Source organism: Abrus precatorius, unplaced genomic scaffold (genome assembly GCF_003935025.1).
Source record: "Abrus precatorius isolate BTA unplaced genomic scaffold, Abrus_2018 Scaffold10, whole genome shotgun sequence".
Lineage (NCBI taxonomy): Eukaryota > Viridiplantae > Streptophyta > Magnoliopsida > Fabales > Fabaceae > Abrus > Abrus precatorius.
The window spans coordinates 34,881,988-34,902,347 of NW_020874292.1; the positions used below are offsets into that span (position 1 = coordinate 34,881,988).

The 20,360-nt window shown below is 30.1% G+C and overlaps 1 protein-coding gene across 5 annotated transcripts; it reads right to left on the bottom strand.

The window, feature by feature from the left end:
* Nucleotides 1–733: 733 nt before the first annotated feature.
* On the bottom strand, nucleotides 734–12,103 carry LOC113853128 (CBL-interacting serine/threonine-protein kinase 23-like). 5 transcript variants are annotated; one of them, XM_027483592.1, is made up of 16 exons: nucleotides 11,353–11,953; nucleotides 8,392–8,454; nucleotides 8,178–8,249; nucleotides 7,954–8,061; nucleotides 7,656–7,736; nucleotides 7,525–7,578; nucleotides 7,313–7,438; nucleotides 6,665–6,754; nucleotides 6,402–6,521; nucleotides 6,179–6,304; nucleotides 5,603–5,719; nucleotides 5,393–5,449; nucleotides 5,201–5,275; nucleotides 4,896–4,968; nucleotides 3,932–3,980; nucleotides 3,008–3,854 (listed from the first exon to the last, which is right to left on the bottom strand). In XM_027483592.1, exons 1-15 carry the CDS (start codon nucleotides 11,548–11,550, stop codon nucleotides 3,946–3,948), a joined length of 1,395 nt encoding a protein of 464 aa, XP_027339393.1. In that variant the 5' UTR covers nucleotides 11,551–11,953; the 3' UTR covers nucleotides 3,008–3,854; nucleotides 3,932–3,945. The 5 variants fall into 5 exon arrangements, with proteins under 5 accessions (XP_027339394.1, XP_027339397.1, XP_027339395.1 ...); XM_027483593.1 differs by lacking the exons at nucleotides 3,008–3,854; nucleotides 3,932–3,980 and adding an exon at nucleotides 734–1,148 and having other exon boundaries at nucleotides 11,353–12,103; XM_027483596.1 differs by having other exon boundaries at nucleotides 2,779–4,094; nucleotides 8,403–8,454; nucleotides 11,353–12,023.
* Nucleotides 12,104–20,360: the final 8,257 nt, after the last annotated feature.

The window sequence follows — 20,360 nt, forward strand, 5'->3', positions numbered from 1 at the left end:
ATATTTTTAAAATACAAATTAAATTTAGCATATATAAATAATTTTGTTATGATTTTAATAAATTATTTCTTTAATTTTATAAAAATAATAAATATGATAAATGATATATTACAATAAATAAATAAATAAAATTTAATATTATTTAAATGTAAAATTTAAAGGTAGAATAATAAAGGTGATGCCGCCCATATGCAGTTCTTCTGTTCACTTGCTGTCTCACCTTTTCCTTTTTTTTTTTCTTCCCTCGGTATTGTATGTAAAAATTCATACATTACCAATTTTAAAATAGTAATTACTATTTGTTTTAGTATATATTTTTATTTATAATCAATAATTTTAAAAATTTATTTTAATGATTTATCAAGAATTAACGCACTTTGAATTACTAATTGATTTGTATATGTATAAGCTAACGTGTATTTATTAAAATATATAATTAATTAAAATGAGATAAGTTAAGTTGAATATATCAATAACATGTTCTCAAGAAAGAAACTAATTTGGCTCCTATGGGTGTGATTTTGTGATCAATAGTAACTTCTCTCATCTTTACATATTTTATGGATACGTTCCTATCCAAGGGTATATTACAATTGTATGCGTACACACACAATCTAAATTAATGGTTGATGACGCTAGTACTTTTTTTTTTAATTACAATATATATGTAACGGAGGCTAGTTAATGATCAAAGATGTCTACTTATCATCACGTGATTTGAGAACTTAATGATAAGAATATGAGAAACATTGATTTTTATATTTTTGGTCAAAAAGAAACCTTGATCTTAGTTCTATCTCATACAAAGAAAAAGGATCATGTGGCAAATTGTTTCTCACAGCCCAAAAAGAAAAAAGTTCGATAAAAGCTACCCAAGTCGATTACACAAGCAGTTGGTCATATAAACAAATGTTAGAAATCTTCAGTTGACCCACTTTTCCTTTTTGCATTTGTAAAATTTCAGAGCACAAACAGAGAAAAGTTATTTGATGTATAGTTCAAATAAAGGCAAATTTTCATATACGAAGAAAAAAGATTCATGACGAAATCCTTCAAGCATCTGCCCACTCTTAGCAAATAACACTGGTGATTGCACTTTGTACAGAGATGAAAATTTGCATATCAAACTTAATTTGATGGACTAGCACCTGGACAGAGAAATTGAAAGAGATATTACATTACAAGTCCAAATTATGGGAAAAGAAAACCAATGCTGAAAACAATGATTTTACAATACTATAATGCATTACTATAAAGAGATAGTACATTACTAGCATTATAATGCATAATCGTATAACTCGAATCAGGAATCGACCTCATCAAAAGGCCGATTCTCAGAGTAAATGATTCCACAGTAGGTCAAGTGGTTGAACCAGAAAACCCAAACAAATAAGAAAAGAAAATTAAAAGAATATTTTAAACCTTTTATCTATATTAATCAACCAAAGCAAATTATATAGTGGTTTCCTCTTTTTTTCTTTCTGGTGAACATTTTATATTGGTTTCCCAACGTTCCAAAACAAACTCAGAACCTTCCTTTGAAAACAAGCATAGGTCCAAGCCAATCTCATCCCAGCTGATAAAATGTTTTTTTTTACACCATCTTTTTCTTTTTGTTAATTTCACAACTTTTTTTTGTCACTTTTAGATTTAATCTTTAAAATATACTAAACACACTTTTTGTATTTAAATTCCAAAAATAATGTATAAATAACTTTTAAAACTTAATTTTTAAAATTTATTAAATATACTTCTAGAAATTGAATTCTGAAAGTGACAGAAAATGGCGATGCAGTTAACAAAAAAGGGGTGGTAAAAAACAAAACCACCTCCCAGCGGCTCCAAATTCAGTGGTTCTCATAAATGTTAGCAAAGGGTTACATCAAAACATGGCTAACAATGGGAACCGAGCCTTTAGCCAAATCTTGAGAGATCTTATGCATGAACGTTTTCGTCAAATGAAATTGAATATTATATAAAGTCACTAGATTCAAAACTCTAACAAGAATCTAAATATCATGACTTGTTTCGCTCGTCGGGGATAAATATGATCCATAATTATAGTAATTATTGATTATTGATACAAAAACTTTCACGTACGTATCTAATAGAAACTGAATAGTGATTATCGTTTTGAAGGTTTATGTACTAGAAAATGTCAGATAATTCAAATATGCATGGATTACTACATGTCAAAAAGATCCATCATCTTTACCATTGTTTTTCATTTTATTGATCATAAATAAAATGTTTTCATTTTAAGAAGGCTTGCGTATGATTTTCATAATAAATAATTTTGTATTGATTTCTTGGCATATAGGTAAGGTTAAGTTCCTAAGTTGATTGCCCTTTGCCTTACAGCGCCTAATTGGGTTAGCCATCCCTGAACACCTTTCGAACAATGAATGTTTTTTATTAGATCAAACTACAATTAGCCTTCATAGCAGGCAAGGATATTTATTTTTACGAGGTCATGCTTGTTAGCTAAGGAATTCAAGGGTAACCTATCAAAGAATAATAATGGATAAGGTCTTAAAAACCACAGTGAGATAGAAGCTACAAGTATAATGGCCAGACAAGTACAAGACAATCCTCAAAATGAAAGCCTACAGTCAATTAACAGCTAATTGGCTGAGTGGTTTTATTACCAAGGAGAGCCATAGATCCCTTCCCATATATATAAATTCCTCAAGAATGGGAGAGACTTCCATTAGACAGCATAATACGAGGCAATTATTACAAAATGTAGTTTGAAATATTCAAAAGCATCCATGTCTAACACAAGTACCACACAGGACGATTATTATTTATAAATGTCCTTACTTTATTTACCTTTACATATATAATAGTATAAATAATTACAATATAATTTTTTCACCGATATTCTAAAACATAGAATGTCCTTTATTTCACTTTTACATAGATATATTAATAGATACAAGACTATAATCTTTTTAAAAACTTTACTTTTAAAAAAAAATGAGGAAAAAAGGGGATGGGACCCACTCACGCCCTTCCTTGCATCCATCCCTAGTTGAAGTCATATTTTAAAATAAGGATGTGCCAGCCATCAAGCATTTGTAGAAATTCAGGCTCCCTACCTCAAACAAGCAGGCTGAGTACAAAGTATGCTTAGTTAGGCTAACAGTGGCCAGGGATCTAAGGACTACTTTCATCATGCTCTGCACTGCCTCTTGGTTGATGATCTCCTAGGTGTGAGAACATTATTAGGCCAGAGAACTCCTTCAGAAGTACTGGGCCAAGGTTAAGCAATTGTCAAAACACTTCTTCATGGGTTCAGCATGTACCTAGAGAACACAATGCCCATGTAGACATACTTTCCAAACTAGTGGGTACTATGCGGCAAGGAAACAGTTGTTTCACATTCAAGACATCATCACTACACCAAGTATATAAAGACACTCCCATGCTCACCATCTCAAACAAGAACACGTGATTTACAACTTTCCTTGGTTTCCTTAAGGAAAGAGTTCTTCCCGAAGATTGAAAGGAAGTAAGATAACTTGGAATGAGGTATGGAATAGTGTCCAACGTCGACTTTACCGATGAAGATTCTCATGCCCCTTCCTCGAGTGGAGTAGTGCGGGCGACGATCTTTACAGGTTGGCTAAAATCCACTACAAGAGTTGCAGACAACACGAAGGCAGAAAAGCTCTAGCAAAGAAGGCATTACATGTTGGCTATTACTAGTTGGAAAAGACCCAATATACAACACATCCAGAAATGTGATGTGTTGGTGACACCTATGTGGCACCCCAAAAGAAGCCATCCACCATCTTTATTCCCAGGACATTCTTTAGTCAGGTGATGGACATTTTGGGATCCTTCCCCATGGATCTAGGTCAGATAAAGTTTTTGTTCATGGCATTTGATTATAGTTAGGAAATGAACATTTTGGGATCCTTCCCCATGGCTCTAGGTCAGCTAAAGTTCTTGGTCATGGCAGTTGATTAATTCACCTAATAGATTGAAGCAAAGCCTTTAGACACCATTTCTTATAACACATCTAAAAAGGTCACTTATGGGGCATCTTTACTCAATTTGGGGTACCAGAGTCCATTGTCATAGACAACCTGCCAACAAGAAATTTTGAAAGCTTCTTAACCACCTCTTCATCAAACAGCATTTCACCTTAGTCTAGCTTCCCCAGAAAACATTAGAAACAAAATTAGTGAAAACAAAGAAGCATTTTTGTAACTACTGGTGAAAAATAATGAAAACAAAAAGCATTTTCTCAAATCAAGCAGGTCCTTAGGGTTTCAACGTTTAACCTTTTTCCTAGCTCAATGGAAAGCTTCTTTAGGGTTTTTATCAGTTATACTCTACTGTCTATAGGCTTGGATGCAAATAATAAGATGTTTTGGGAGGACGGGGTTCCAAGCAATGTCCCAATCACTTGATGATGTTTTTATGAGCCCTTAGCATGCTAGAAGGATGAAAATGGGGGGTGGGAAGGGGGCTAGAGCATTGCTGAGAATTTAAAAATGGTTTTAAGGTAGCCACTATGCATTATTTACTTATCCTCTGAACTATTCTTGCTAATGTTTAGTAATTAATATCAAATTAAACATTTTCGAAACTAAAACCAAAGAAACTTCATACTACCCTTTTGGCAGCTTTAACAAGTACCACATTATAGCAGACACAAATAAACACTATCGTACAATCCAGCTTATACTTGTACTGATGTCAGCAATATTAAAACTCCTCCGATCATGAGACCAAAATTAGTGAAATATTACCAAGAATGTTTAAAACCATAGAACAAAGTGCCAAAACGTTCAAATCAATATACCACCACAAAGAATAATTGGTTAAAAGTGCTAAACCCCTTAATTTTCCAATTAAAGTATCAGGATTGCTAGAAAACTAACCATCTTTATCTTCATCTATAGGGTCAGCTTTCCAAACAATATCCTTCAGCCCAGTAGAAAGATTTTTGTAGAACTGCAAAGCAAGACAGCTAGTCCCCGTGAGCAAATAAGAAAGAAATTATTTAGCAAGACATAAAGTGGGAAACTAGGATAGCCATGGCTGGTTACTCTTGAGACCACAAAACAGGAGGTGTAGAAAAATAATGCTTTACTGGGTGAAGACAACACAAGTGGTAATGACGCAGAGGAATTAATTTCACTTCCATATACCAATGCATGTATATTAATTTGTGCATTAAACTTACCTTGTGAAATTCCAGAGTATCTCCTTCAGACTTACGCAACTCAACCATGTATAATGAAGGGGCCACCTCTAAGATCTGCAAAGCAACACTTAAGCAAGCATTAGAAACAGTCCTGAGTCCTGAATTCAAAAATAAATTTAACATGAAGGACACCCCAGATCATGAATTGAAAGCAAACTTTGAAATATATACCTCAGTGGCTACAGATAGATGACCTTTCCGTCCACTCTTTTCCCCTTGAATCTTTAACTGAAAAGCATAGTAAGATATTATCAGAACTAGAAACTTCGGAAGAAGTTTTTGTTAGAAATTGGCTCTGGTAAGTCTATCATTGACTAAATAGATCACTACTGTAGTGTTTTTTCTGAATGCATGTGTAAATAGTATAGACTTTTTTTTTACCTTACAGTTGTTCTTCTTAACATCAAAACCAAGGGGTCCTGCAGCTTGCTCGATTTTTGAAATTATTTCATTTGCTGAACATTTGGATGTGAATCTTGTTTCCCTTTTAACAAGTCCCTAGTTGCCAAAAGTAAAAGTAACCTTAACCATTATACTGAATAACTTATGCATTCTTGATTCATACAACTTGCTATCAACACACAGCATAACATAATAATGTGAAAAGGGAAAACGAAAAAAGAAACTTAGGCCTTGGTTTTTTCTGTTTTGCTTTTTAATTTTTAAAAACTATATTTAAATATAATTTTTGAAAACTTTTTAAAAAGAAAATGAAAATAAAACTTATGTTAACAAACAGATTTTATTTATTTTTTACTTTTAAAAAGAAAAATTTGTTTTTAAAAACAGAAAATAAAGATACTCTTAGTATTTGTGAATCTGATTGCAATTTAATATGATAGTCCTCAAAAGACAATTTTTTTTTTTTCATTTTCTTAACTTGCTCTATGTCTAGTTTCTAGACTATCAAGCCATATTAATATGTCTACAATTCATTTTTCTTAAAAAGACACATACCATTTGTTTCTCAAAAAGACTACCAAGATTGAGACCCTGAGATTTAGCGATTAGTTCAAATGCATTCAAGGTCACTGGTGCCACAGGCCCCTCTTCACGTCTCTCAACAACAAGATTTTGTGAATCCTGTGTACACCACAGTCAACATTGAGATAGAGGTTAGAATCCAAAGCCTTGATGATCAAAATTTAATCAGGAGTAATGGAAAAACCAAAAGACTTACCAAAGATTCACCGAAAACAGAATTTATATCATCAAGACTGACATTAGCCTGTTCAAATACAGGAGGCTTATATCCTTTCTTGAACCAGTCATTCTGAATGACCTCAGCAATTGTAATCCTCTGTTTCATATCATTAAAAGAAAAAGAGATACAGGTTGGTTTCACATATTTGGCAAGAAGGAAGAAAAATAAAGAGTATTTGTTAAAAGCTAGATTAGTAGAAGACAAGAATGGGATTAAACAAAAATAACACAAGGACATACAGTGGCAGGATTTGGATCAAGGATCTTATTGATTAGTTTCTTTGCACTTGAAGAGAACCATGGAGGACACGTGAACTCAGCCTTGAAAATCTGTCATTCAAAATGGAAAAAAAAAAACAAAAACACAAGAGACAGCACTATCATTAAACAGAAAATATGCATCATTAAAGGAAAAGTGCAACAATAGGTAATATATCAGATCAGGTTTCAACTCAGCAATAGGTAACTCCTCTCCACAGGTAGTTGGGTAATAGAAATCATAGTGGCACAAGTAGGTGGTGTTAACAAAAGACAGTGTATTGCTAGAAGCCAAAAATGAATCAATGGTCATTTTCATTCACAAACCAAATAAAGCGGTTTTTCTAGACAACTTGATGACATTAAATAATTTATGCTTATTATCTAATTCTTAAGAGGCACTTAATCTAACAAAGAAAACAAATAGAATTATAAGCACACATGCATTCCTGGAATTTCTTTAATAATAATACACTGTTTCAATGCTGATTTTCTTCTTTCATTCCAATCCATAAAGTTTATAAAATGCTAAATGTTCAAGATTTTGTTATCCTCTCCATCAGCAACATCAGAATGTGAACTGAGCTCAGTCAGGAGCACAGAAAGAAATTGACATTGAGTGAAAATCACCTTTTTATATAAAGCCATAAGATTGTTTTCTTCGAAGGGTAAATAGCCAGCCATTAAAACGAAAAGAATAACACCACATGACCAGAGATCTGCTTTTGCACCATCATAGCCTTTGTTGTGAATCACCTAGATGATAAAGAAGCAATGATAAAAAAAAAATAAAAAGTTCATGAGATAAATGTCATAGTAACTAGCAGCAAAAGCTAATATACCTCTGGAGCAACATAATTTGGCGTACCACATGTTGTGTGAAGCAGCCCATCTTCCTGTTAACGTTTGATAATCAGTTACCAATTGGACATAAATATATTTTCTTTTTTAAAAAATTAGTCAGCATACTCACCCGAACTTGTTGAGGCAAAGCACTCAATCCAAAATCTGATACTTTAAGCACTCCATTAGCATCCAGCAACAAATTTTCAGGCTTTAGTAGATAAAACAAAGAACGCATTATTCTCTTTTCCTTACAAATACACACCCCTTGTTGAGTAAGTACATTATTATCTCTTAAGAAAAACAAATTCTTTCACTCAGAATGGATTACTAAATATTCAGAAACATATAATTTGAACCCCACACTAGCACTCCCTCTTTGAAAGGGAAACAAAGGAAAAATGTTAATGACACAAGCGGATGTTTACCTTTAGGTCTCTATGAAAAACACCTCTACTATGACAGTAATCCACAGCACATATAAGCTGTTGAAAATATTTTCTTGCTTCATCTTCTTTCAACCTCGCGCTGCGTGCCTGGTTCAAGATAATGGTAATAAAAGAACCAAAATAGAAGGATTATAAAAAGACAATGCTAATATACAGGAATCTAGCCTGCAGAAGCAAATGGAAAAGATATAAAAATGCCTTACAATTTTATCAAATAGCTCCCCTCCAGTTACAAATTCTAATACAATGTATATCTTTGTCTTGCTAGCCATTACCTACACCAGGAATTATCCATTTATAATTTGGAAGGCAGTTAGGAAAAACTGAAAGACTTTTAAACTCAGGAAAATATGAAAACAGAAAATAAATTGTCCAAAATGTAAAATACTTGGAAGCAATCATTTACTGCCTTCTAACCTCAAACATACGTATCACATTTGGGTGTCTAATCAGTTTCATTGTTGATATCTCTCGTTTTATCTGCATATCAGTGAACAACAGAAAATATTAGGTAAGGCTAAAATACTCACGCTTCAAAGAAAACACTAAAAATTACAGAAGATCGGTTGTTCACACCAGGATCTGTCATGATCATGCTACCCATGCCTATGTGTGGAGAGATTCATCATTCAGCGAAAATTTTTTAATTAAAATTTAACTCCAAAACTTTTGACAGCAATATCACACAAAACATGCTGCAAGAAACTTAAATCATTGACCTGTTTAATTGTTGCCACAACACTTAAAAACAATACTAACGCAAGTACTACTCTTGATAATTTTCTTATTAATAATAATGTGAGAGAGATCATATCATCAATAAATAAATATTTTATACAATTAATCAGGTTTTTCCTGAACTATGTAACCCCTTTACCTGGCTCATCAATTCTTGTATTACTCATATCTATATTTGGACTTGGTAAATTCACTTTCCTAAAGTTTGAGTGATGGAGACATTAGCGAGTTAGTGTGTCTTTCCTCTTTACCCCAATTCTAATTTACTCTTTTAGCCAATATAGACAAGAGAGTTTGGATTTGGAAAGTCCTCCCAGTTTCTCGCTTTGCTAAACCGACAAATGTTACTTATTTACAAACACGTCAAAATTTCAAAGCTCCATCTAATAGCATATTTGGTTTCATGTTGATAAGAACTTTGGGAGAAAAACACCACAAAAGTTAGCCATTGTAGTTGGAGAGCTCAAGACCTTATAAACCCCACACTAGAATCTCATACTTCTAATGTGGAACTCAAATCCCACACATTGCAATTAGAATTCTAACATCTCATCACTCTCCACAACCTTGGCACTCATGTGGGCTGGCTGTGAACTAGGCCCTTCACTAGTCCCAGGCCAAAACTGCAATATCGGCATCACCACTCATGTGGTTCGATTGCAGCTAAGAGAGATGTTGGAAGGCTTGGATATCAATTGATAAGAACCTTAGAAAAACCATAACACAAAAACTAATCATTGTAGTTGAAGAGTTCAAGCTCTTATAAACTCCACACTAGAATCTCGCACTTCCAATGTGAGACTCAAGTTTCATACTTTGCAATTAGAATCCTTACACATGTTAAGATAAGATGCAAGTGAATCTAAATTTACTTCAACGCAACTGATTAAACTTCTGCATTGGATCCTCAGTTATAGGCTTTCTAATGAGCTTCTAAACATGCACTAAGTCCAACTGTATGGTAATTGTGCTGACAAGGATTCACACAAATGATTTGTTGCAGAAAGCATATTTCTGTGCTTTACACCAATCATTCCCGAGATGTGACATATGTACTCTGAGCAGAATCAGCTCAGAAACAGTAAAGTTTTTTTCAGCATCATAATGGCTAGTATGGAAGAACCTTCTTTTAATTTTATGGTTTTGTAAATGTCTTATAATAAATGAGAACACTAAATTTGGTGGCTATGTGCCGTTTAGGCAATGCTTTGGTGCCTGTGGGTGGTTGGAACACACAATGCACGATTTAGGGGTCAGGATCTTCTCAAGTGTAAAATTCACTTTAGAGAAGTGCAATGTTTGATCTCACCGTTGAAATAAATTAAAATATATTATTTAGTAAAATTTTATATTATAGTAATATCTCTTTTTCTTTAGTTAAGATGTTGTGCAGCCAAACTGTAACTTCAAAGGATCTCCTGCACCGAGTTACACTATTAAGGATAGGGTTATGCTTATGACTTCTCTGTACTAAACTGTTCAAAAATAGGGTGTCGTTAACTTATTTCAATATGTATAGAGTGATTGGGCAGCTCTGCTGCAGTCTTCACTCAAACAAATGTCAAACTATTCTCTTCTTTTCCCCTTTTTTTATTAAATTTTTTTTTCTAAATAGTAATATTACTCTTGAATAATTTTCTACAATATTTTTTTTACAATTCTTTTGTTTTTCTTCATCCTATAACATTTCTTATCTCGCGCATCTCTTTTCCTTTCTCTTTTTCTTTTCTCATAATTTGTTTTAAAAAAATGAAAATCTCCATAATTTCAAAGACAAAACACTATTCCAACAAACAAAACATAGAAATACTAGCGGGCTCAGAACACGACAAACTTCACTTTACACAGAGCACAAACTGTTGCAAATTTGTCTTTTTCTCATCAAGTCTGTCTTTCCTCGCAACTTTGTTTCTTACACTGACTGTGTCTCATCTTTTACTTATCTCTTCCTCTTTTATTCGGTATACAATTGATAACCGATCAAAATTTGAATTATATTTTATTTTTAAAAATAAAAATCAAACATGCTCTTAATTACATATTTTAAAATTTATAAAAATTATGTAACTCAAATATTATATTTTTAATAAATTTTAATTAATAATTACAGTATTTTTCAACATAACACTTTAAACTGATTTAATTAAGCACACGTTTTATCATATTCAATAATTTAAAATTATTTTACAAAAATCAATTCAATAAAATTTAAAACAAAGAAACAAATATACAGCTTTGAACTATGAAAACATCATTTGTGTTTGACCATTTTGTCTTTCACGATCTAACTCAACGCCTGAACCCTTTCTCCACTTCCCAGAAACCCATTAACCCCCAGAAGAAGACAATCCATATCGGCTTACACAAAGCCACATACTAAAGCATATTATAATTTTGATTACTAACATTTAAGCATTTAACACAATCCCACAAACAAACAAACAAACAAAAACTAAACTAAATAAAAAAGAAAGGGAAAATAGTAAATAAATATAAAACGAGATTTTACTAATATGTATCCAAAAACACGTTATAAAAATTTATATACAATGAACTTTTATTAAATATTATAATTTTCAATATTTATGAATTTGTGACAGTTTAATTTTGGTGAAATCATAAAAAAAAATAAAAAATTACCTGGCCAATTATTTTGTGCCTGAAAACTTTTTCCTTGTCGAGAATCTTGATAGCGACGTTCTCTCCAGTTTCAACGTGTCTCGCAAACTTAACTTTGGCGAAATTACCCTCGCCCAGGGTCCGACCCAGTTCGTACTTCCCCACACGGGTCCTGCTACTGCTGCTGCTACTGCCACCGTGCGCCGAACGTGACGTCATAATTTTCTCTCTCCTTTTTTCTCTCTCTTCTCAGAGTCCTTCGCTTTCTCTCTCTAGAGTCGTTAACTTTCTCTCTCTATATTGATTATCAAATCCTCTTCTTCTTGCAAGGCTGCCACACCTGAGACTTGGCCACCCTCATTTTCCTCTTTCTCTTACTGGAATCAAACGAATAAACGTTTCCAGAGAGAGCGTGAACCGTTGGATCTCGGCGATTCAATTTCGGTGATCGAAGAGGTAAAAGGTAGTTGAGTTTTGAACCGTTGGATTGAAGGGGGAACCCATGAATTCTGGTGGATCAGCAGAAGGAGAAATTCTGGAAGAGAGAGAGAGAAATGAAGCTTCGAGATAGCTTCCTATTGTTCTCTCACGTGAAGAGGGAAAATAAGGCAACGAATTGAAGTTGTGGATGGGTGCGTTTGAATCTCTGAGAAGGGATCGAATATTTTAGAAGAGCGAAAGAGCGAAAGAGCGAAAGAGAGGTGAATGAATGATTTTGATTTATGAATGAAAAAAATTATGATATGATCATTGCAAAATTTGTGTTTACATGGGGAAGGCACATCTGGCACAACCACAAGTCATCAGAACCGTCACACAAAGAAAAATTATATATTTTGACTTTGGGATATAATAGAATTTAAGTATTTATAAATAAAAAATATATTTATCATATTAAATTATAAAAGAATAATAAATATTTATCTTTTATTCTTACAAATTTTCTTAATTATTAAATAAAGAAAGTATTTCAATATATTTTATACTTTTAACATGAATAATTTTATTTAATACTTATTTTATAGAGTAGTAGGAATATTATTAAGAAGATTTTAAAAATATAAAATTCTTTTATTTTGTCTTTTTTTAAAAAGCGCGTGAAATTAAATATTTCTCTTAATAACCGCCCACTATAATTGTAATTAAAATATGGCGGAAGCTATGATAGGTATGATAGAGCTATTAAGCCATGGGCGTAATAAATTTGCCAAAATTGGGAGTTGTTATATCTTTAAAACAGTAACTCAAATTAAAATTAAGACGACTAATTTTACTAAATTATTTTTCAATGAAAATATTTTAAAGATTGATTTATTTTTATTATGTTAACTTTTTATTATATATTTATTTTAAATTTAATATTGATTTTTTTAATAAGTAAAATATTTATTTTTATATTTATGAAATTTACTAAATTTTAAAATAATCATGTAATATAATTTTAATTGTTTATTTTAAAATATTTTAAATGGATAAGAATTATTATTGTTGTTTATAAGGATAGTAAGGATGGGTTGGGATGAGGATTTGAATGGATTAATTATTACATCTTCCTTGTTATGGAAATAAAATAGTAAGTCAATCACATTAGCTTATAATAAAAACATTATATGAGTGTTATAAATAGTTTACACAAAGAGAATGATGTATTTTGAAAAGTGAACAGAGAATTGTAGTCCATCTTATTAAGTGGTAGCTTGTGGGCTGACCCATCAGATCATTTAGAAAATTAACAAAAAATTTTACAAACAGAATAAAGTTAAAAGAAAATGTAAAGCATGATAGTAGAAGCGTGAGGGAGGGGAAGAAGAAATGAAATCAGAGTTTTTATTTTAATGGGTTGTTTATTACCTATGTTCCTAGCCTAACCTGCATAATAAAATTGATATGAACGAGTTTTATGTTAGATCATTTGATCAGTAGTAGTGAGTTATTAAACTCACTCAATATTATTGGTGATATGAGAAGAATTTATGAAGTCACATACAAAAACAAATATTCTTAGACACCAATGTCATGAGTTGATTATAATTAAACTTATAATGTTCTTTTTCTTTTTAGATTAATATAAGGGTCAAATAATATAAGACATTTAGCAAGATCAAATGGGCCAACTCATATTTGGGGCTACTTGTCACTTGGGTTAGTTAATGTAGTAGGGCTTCATTAAAAGCCTTGTTACTCAACCTATAACTCTTATGTCATCTATATATAAATGTTGACCAATGTGTGTGTGTTGTTTTTTCTTTTTCCTGCGTTATGCATTCCAAAATCTAGCACGCAACACGAAGGATCTTAGTTAAAAGAATAATGACAATCTCGTTAGAGTTTATAATGTTTATATTATCATGTTAATTAATCTGTAAGTAACTTTATCTGGTAATTTTGAATACATTTATCTATAATGTATAAAATAGTTAAAACATTAAATTATATATTTATGTGTATGTGATGAGATAGGATGCATATTTTAATGACTCCAAATGCCATCCTTTGATTTTCCTAATAAAATTGATATTCTATTTTCTTGGTTGTCTATATCAATATTCCCATATATAATGGCTTCCTCTGGATAACCAACTAATTGATTAAAAGTTGTCTTTAAGGTATGTTTGGGAGAGAATTTTGGGAGGAAAAGGGAGGAGAGGATTTATTTTTTAATTTTATATTAAAAAATTATATATTATTTAAGATGACAAATATATTATTAATATATTAAGTTTTTATTATTATATTAATTTATATCTTTTATTTTTAAAAATTATTAATTTTAAATATATTTATTTAAAATATAAAATAAGTTTTCTCCTCCCTCCTCTCCAAAAACTCTCTCCCAAACATACTCTTAGTCGTCCATATTTTAAAACTTTGCTTGATCTTTACCAATTAATAAAAAAGAAAAATTAAGTGAAATATAAAATATAAAATAAACTAAGTGACAAGGGCACGATGAGCTTCTTAACTGTCAAAATCGACAACTTCAATTGGGCAGAAGCCAACAAAAAGGAAATGTTAACCACTTAACATTAAATTTATGATAATAGCAAAAAGTCAAATAAGTCAATCCCTAATTTTGGTGATGTCTCTACATTCATAAACTTGTTTTCAATGCTATTTTTCAGTGTTTTGAATTCGGATTCACTCTAGTTGTGGCAGAAATTGTACATCTAATTTTATTTTCACTTAAGTAAAAATGAATTCGTTTAAATTTAAATACAGAAAATGACAAATTTTTTTATACAAATTTAATTTAAGTAATTTTTTTTAACTTAAACGAATTAATTTGGCTTAAATGAATTTTATGTATTTGAGAAAATAAAGACTAGGTGTGAAGAGAAGAAAGAACTGAAGATGGATAGAGATAAGAAGAGCAAATAGTATAGAGATGGTAGTGAAGGGAGAGGAGGATATAGAATTAGGTATAGAGGAAAAAGAGAGAAATAGGCATGGGTGGGGTGAGAGTGGGAAGAGAAAGAGAGAAGTTGGACATGCGGTGGAAGAAAGAAGGAGTTGGGAAAAGAAGAGAAGAGTTGGGTATGAGAAAATAAAGAAGGTTGAATATAGAGGTTAAAGAGAGTTGAATATGAAAATTGAAGAAAGAGTTTTAGGTATGAAGAAAAAAAGAAGAGAAAATTGAAAAAGAAGACGCAAAATTTGTTTAAACTAATTTTGCATTAAAAAAATATGTTAGCATTTTTGCTTAAACAAGTCAATCTTTGTTTAAACGAAAATGAAACTGTATATTCAGTATCTGCTACAGTTGGAGTGAATCCAAATCTTGATGTTTCATAGCTAAGATGATGTTGAAAATGCATAAAAAAAAAGTATAGCTTAACATATATTTGAATTATTATAAATTTACAATTCATTTTATCATTATTAACTATAACTTTTTTCTTTTAGATTTATATTTATAATTAAGTAAAGATCAAGAGAGTATTATACATAAAACAATCACCGTTAATTTTATATTAATAGTAAATGAAGTTAATAATTTCATTAAAGTATATATAAATATTTTTAAAATTTTAAAATATTAAAAAAATTACAATGATTAATTTTCGTTTATAATATCCGTGGTTTACATCTTCTTAAGATTATAGATATCATGAGTTAATGATTTAACATTCTTCAAGTGGGATGAGTAGAATCTTTTTTATAGCAAGGAATATCGTTATGTCCGCCGTCTCGACAAAGCCAAAAGTGCATATGCATCTTTTAGTGTGGCATCACAATCACCAATTAACGTACATAGCCACATGCAGCATATAAGATAGACTCCAACCAGCATCAAGACATTAATTGAACAAACACAATGCTGCATAATTGCACCAGAAAGCCATCACATGTGTGCCTTGCTAGGGAGGGTACACACATATATACAAGGTTGAATACAAGTACTAATTTTGAAGAAAAAATTCATATTATAATTAACATGTACAAGGCCATGGAAAAGCAATTACCTTACCATTGCAATCAATTGCAAGTGGATATATGGAGCAGCTTGTTGACAATGATGCTTGACAGTGATGCTAAGCTGAAAATGAATCAGAAGAATAATGCTATACTTTGCATTTATTTCATACATAAAATTCAGTAATAGAGCCAATTTCTCTCTTTAAGGTACCTTCCCTCACATATGCAAAGACATGGACCAAACTTTTGGGGTCTTCTCCAATTTTGCTAAATATTTATTTTAGAGCAGTGCTAGCAATATATTATTTAACACATTCTTAATTTTAATTAAAATTTATTAAAAATATATAATTATAAGTGAATCTTATTAAAAATTAAATTTAAATCATTGTGATTTTTAACAAATTTCAATCAATAATTAAAAGTTTTAAAAAATTATTAAAAAATGTGTTGTTTTTATTTTTTTTATTTTATTTTATGCGTGAATATGAGATGCTATTTTGGTATGGAATATGCTAATGTACCGCTAATATATTTTTAAAAAAAATTAAATCATAAATGTTATCTTAATTTGGTGGCCAAAATTAGCACACAGTATGCAACTTGTCATTAACATAATTATTTAATGTCAATTATAATTTAGTTTCTAATGAAATGGTAAATTATAAATAAATATGAATATTAAAGAACAAAACCTAATTCTAATATATTTTTTAAAAGAAAAAAATGTGTTTTAAAAAACATTATTATGGAGATACCTAAAATAATATATTTTTTTCAAAAATTATTATTGTATAAAAATTAATACCTTTTTAAAAAAAAGTATGATTAACATTTTAAACTTCAAAGAAGCACCGAATAGCAGTTAGCACTTCTTTGAAGAAGGGCTGTCTTTTGTACAACCTAAACAATACTTCCTAGAAGAAACATTCTCTTAGGTAATTCTATGATAGGCCTTTAAAATATTATATTTAGAGCCCTATTTAACAGCATAGGAAAATAAATAGTATTTTTAAGCTTTATTAAATGTCACATAAAAGTAATGCTTAAGACTTCTATCATATGTCTTAGTTAATAGATAGATTTACAAAATCTTTACTAACAATTTCTTATATTAGAAAAAAAATGATGATAATTAAAGGAAACCATAACACAATGTTGTAAGTTGATAGATTTTTTCTTTTTGGTAGTGACTGACACCATAATCTGATAGTATAAAAGGGGTGGCCAAATTGGAGAATATGATATCTTCTCTGAGAAAAAGGAAAAGGCAATAAGAATGGCGAATACCATTGTTATACCTTCAACAAACTCAAGGCTCTTCCCCAACATAACCATATACTCATCAATGTTAACTCCATTCTGTGCAATTGCCCCTCATTATTTGGTCACTGCTAATACTAAGATACATATCCAAATAACCTTGGAAACAATCTATGAAGAAGAAGAAGAATCAGAGATATTTGCATCCTCTTCACCCACCAATGTTCCCAATACAAGTAGGGAAGCCTCTTGTTTCATTTGGTCAAAACTTCCACTGTGAAATAGATTCTTATCATGCATCCATCAAGCCAACTATTGCACTCTAATCTTTTGCAAGTTTCATCATTTAACTTCAATTAATGGTGACTAGAAGAAAGGTAGTCAATCAATTACCTATGTAACTATTCTTCTCTTGTATGTTAACTTTGGTTTGTTCCAACACTCGGAAGGGATCTATATCATCTTTAACATTTATGTTAAAGCTTATATTTTAGTTATGCTTATGGTGAAGGGATTTATGGGTCTCTGAAGAAAAGTGTCATATATATATATATATATATATATATGTCAATATGTTTTCATTTTTAATAATTATATTTTTACTCTCACAATTTTTTTTACATTTTTTATCATATCATTTATCAAATTTTTTTCTTCCTTTCACCTACTTCACACTTGTTAGGCGTAGAAGTATAAGAAGGCTTTCATTTTTTAATGAAAGTCACACTATAAATTCAATCGGGGCCAGTGGTTGCGAAAGAAAATGACAACTAACCATAGATTTATGGATAATCTTTGAGGAAAAGTCATACACAGTACAAAAATTTCTTCTGGCGTACTGTGTTGGGCATTGTCAATGGGCTAATCCGGTAAGCAAAGGATCCGATATCTCTTATTTTATTGTGATTTTTAATTTTTAAAAAATATATTTAATATATTTTACACATTATTTATAAATTACTTTTAAAATTTAATTATAAGTTATAAAAGTTCAATTACTTTATTTAGTCTTATTTTATGAAACACATTCAACTAAATTATACAGATCAATGAAAGTAGTTAATTTTTTTTTAATTTTTAAAAAAATTATAATATGTTATTTTTACCCTCATTGAACTTAACTTCATTATCAATATTTATTCTTGTTAATTTTAATTTTTACTAACTTATTTGTTAAGGGCAACGAGAACAACTTAATAAATACTCCACAGAAACTATAAAATGTCTTGTAAAAATAATTACTAAAACTCTTAAAAAATAATTCGTAGAAGGAACTTGAGAAAATATCATCTTCGTCGTTAATATTATTATTATTTAACATTTTATTGTCGATTTTGCGTCTCTTGAGTTATATAGTATGATTATTTTAATTTAAAATTTTGTTTAACTTAACTTTTACAATTTTGTATACATTTATTAGTTAATATATTGCAATATTAAAAATGTATTTAATCATCAATTGTTAAGTTATTATCGAACTAACGAACCCTAAACTAATAGACTGATCCGATTTTAAGACACTGACTAAGGTTCACTTCATTGTATATTAGTTGAAGGTCTGAGATTGTAATATGCATAACACCTAATGAAAATAACAAAGAAAACTATGAATAAACCATTAAACAAAAGAAGAGCAAGCACAATTTCATTTTTTCGTTTAAATTGTAATTCCTATATAACATTGGGAAAGCAAAACATTTTCATATTAATAATCCTCTATACAAGAAAATGTATAGAAAGCCAGAAAGTAAAAGAGGCATAGAAACAAATACACCCTTATGCAATATTTGAGACTCTTGTGGTTCCTCTTCAATGATGGGTTCTAACTTGGAAAAACGTGATGATCTCTTATACTGTGATGTTAGGAGAGTTGGTGCGACCTCACCCCACTTGTGAATGGATTTCACTGTACTCACCATTTATGATTGAAACTTAACAAAATATAAGGCTATGTTAAAGAAGGGTTGTAGTGGATGTTGGAAGATCAATGAAGAATGATAAATGATATTGAAGGTTGATTGAAGAATAGAACACGAAACACGAGTTTTATAGGGTTGCAAAGAATCTAAATTTGGTTTGAACCCTGAAAAAGAGGACTTAACAAAGGGAGATCCAACATTATAGGGTGGGTGCACTAAATTTTCAATGGCATATATTATTAATCCTTAAAAAACAACTATTTGAATATGTCTTCCACGAATATTCAGTTTTGGTTGTAACATTCTAGATGGTTGCTTTTTCTTCTTCTTTTTTGACAAAATGCAAGTAAATATGGTGATCACTACGTTTTTTATTTTATTTTATGAGGTTTGAATGTTTGAATGAATAAAAAACAAACACATAAAATATCTTTCCACACTTACGATCTAGAGTTTTATTTTATTTTTATTTTTTTAATATTAATAAAAAATCATCAAGATTAGTTAGTCAATTACATAAAATTAACTCTTGGATTATTTCCATATAATTTAAATTTTTTATGAATAATATTTTTATTAAAAAATTATTTTATTTTCAAATAATAGAAAATCAATAACATTAAAAATTGTGATAAAAAATTATTTTCCTGTTCAAAATAATATTATACTATCTAAATCAACATATTATATTTTATATTAATATATAAGAACAAAAAATAGATATAAAATAATATTGTTGTATTATAAAATTATAATAATAGTAAATCAATATCATATCACTATGAAATAAACTGAAAGGTTATAAAATAATAATAACGTGATACTATGATAAAAACAAATTAAAATCAAAGAAAAATAAGATTATAAAATTAATAAATCATAATAAATTTATGTTAAAAAATTAAGAAATAAAAAATATTTTAATGGTATTAAATAAAAATCAAGTGATATTAATAAAATTAGATGTAAAAAAGAAACTTTTTGAAGAATAAATAAATGTAAATATTATTGTTGTCATAAAAGATGAAGAGAGAAATATTTTCTTATTACTGAAATCATAAATATTTTTTAAAATGATAAAATGAACAAATAAGTTATCTTGATATATTATAATAATATAGCAACTTTTAAAGATGTTGTTTTAGGAGGTGGAGAGATGCAAAGATGGTGTGTGGTTCTGGCATTAAATATATTTCAGGGAGGAGAAGAAGACATGATGTGAACTTGCTCAAACATGTAAAATATACTTGAGTTTTGACTGTAGAGAGATAAATGGACAATTTTTGTGACATCGATTTATTACAAAATCAAGGGAGATTATGCACGACAATTTCCTTTTTAATGTCCAAGAGTTGATATGGTTTGGAATAACATTTTAAAATGGTTTGGTTACAATTCTATTATAACAAATATTACTGGACAACATTTCTT

What these genes read in the sequence shown, in the direction of transcription:
- LOC113853128 (XM_027483592.1), bottom strand. Translation starts at nt 11,550, where the DNA reads ATGACGTCACGTTCGGCGCACGGTGGCAGTAGCAGCAGCAGTAGCAGG. An exon ending in TTTTTCATAGAGACCTAAAG is followed by an intron (nt 7,737 to 7,953) that starts GTAAACATCCGC and finishes TATCTACTAAAG; the next exon opens with CCTGAAAATTTGTTGCTGGA. An exon ending in ATCTATCTGTAGCCACTGAG is followed by an intron (nt 5,276 to 5,392) that starts GTATATATTTCA and finishes GTTGCTTTGCAG; the next exon opens with ATCTTAGAGGTGGCCCCTTC.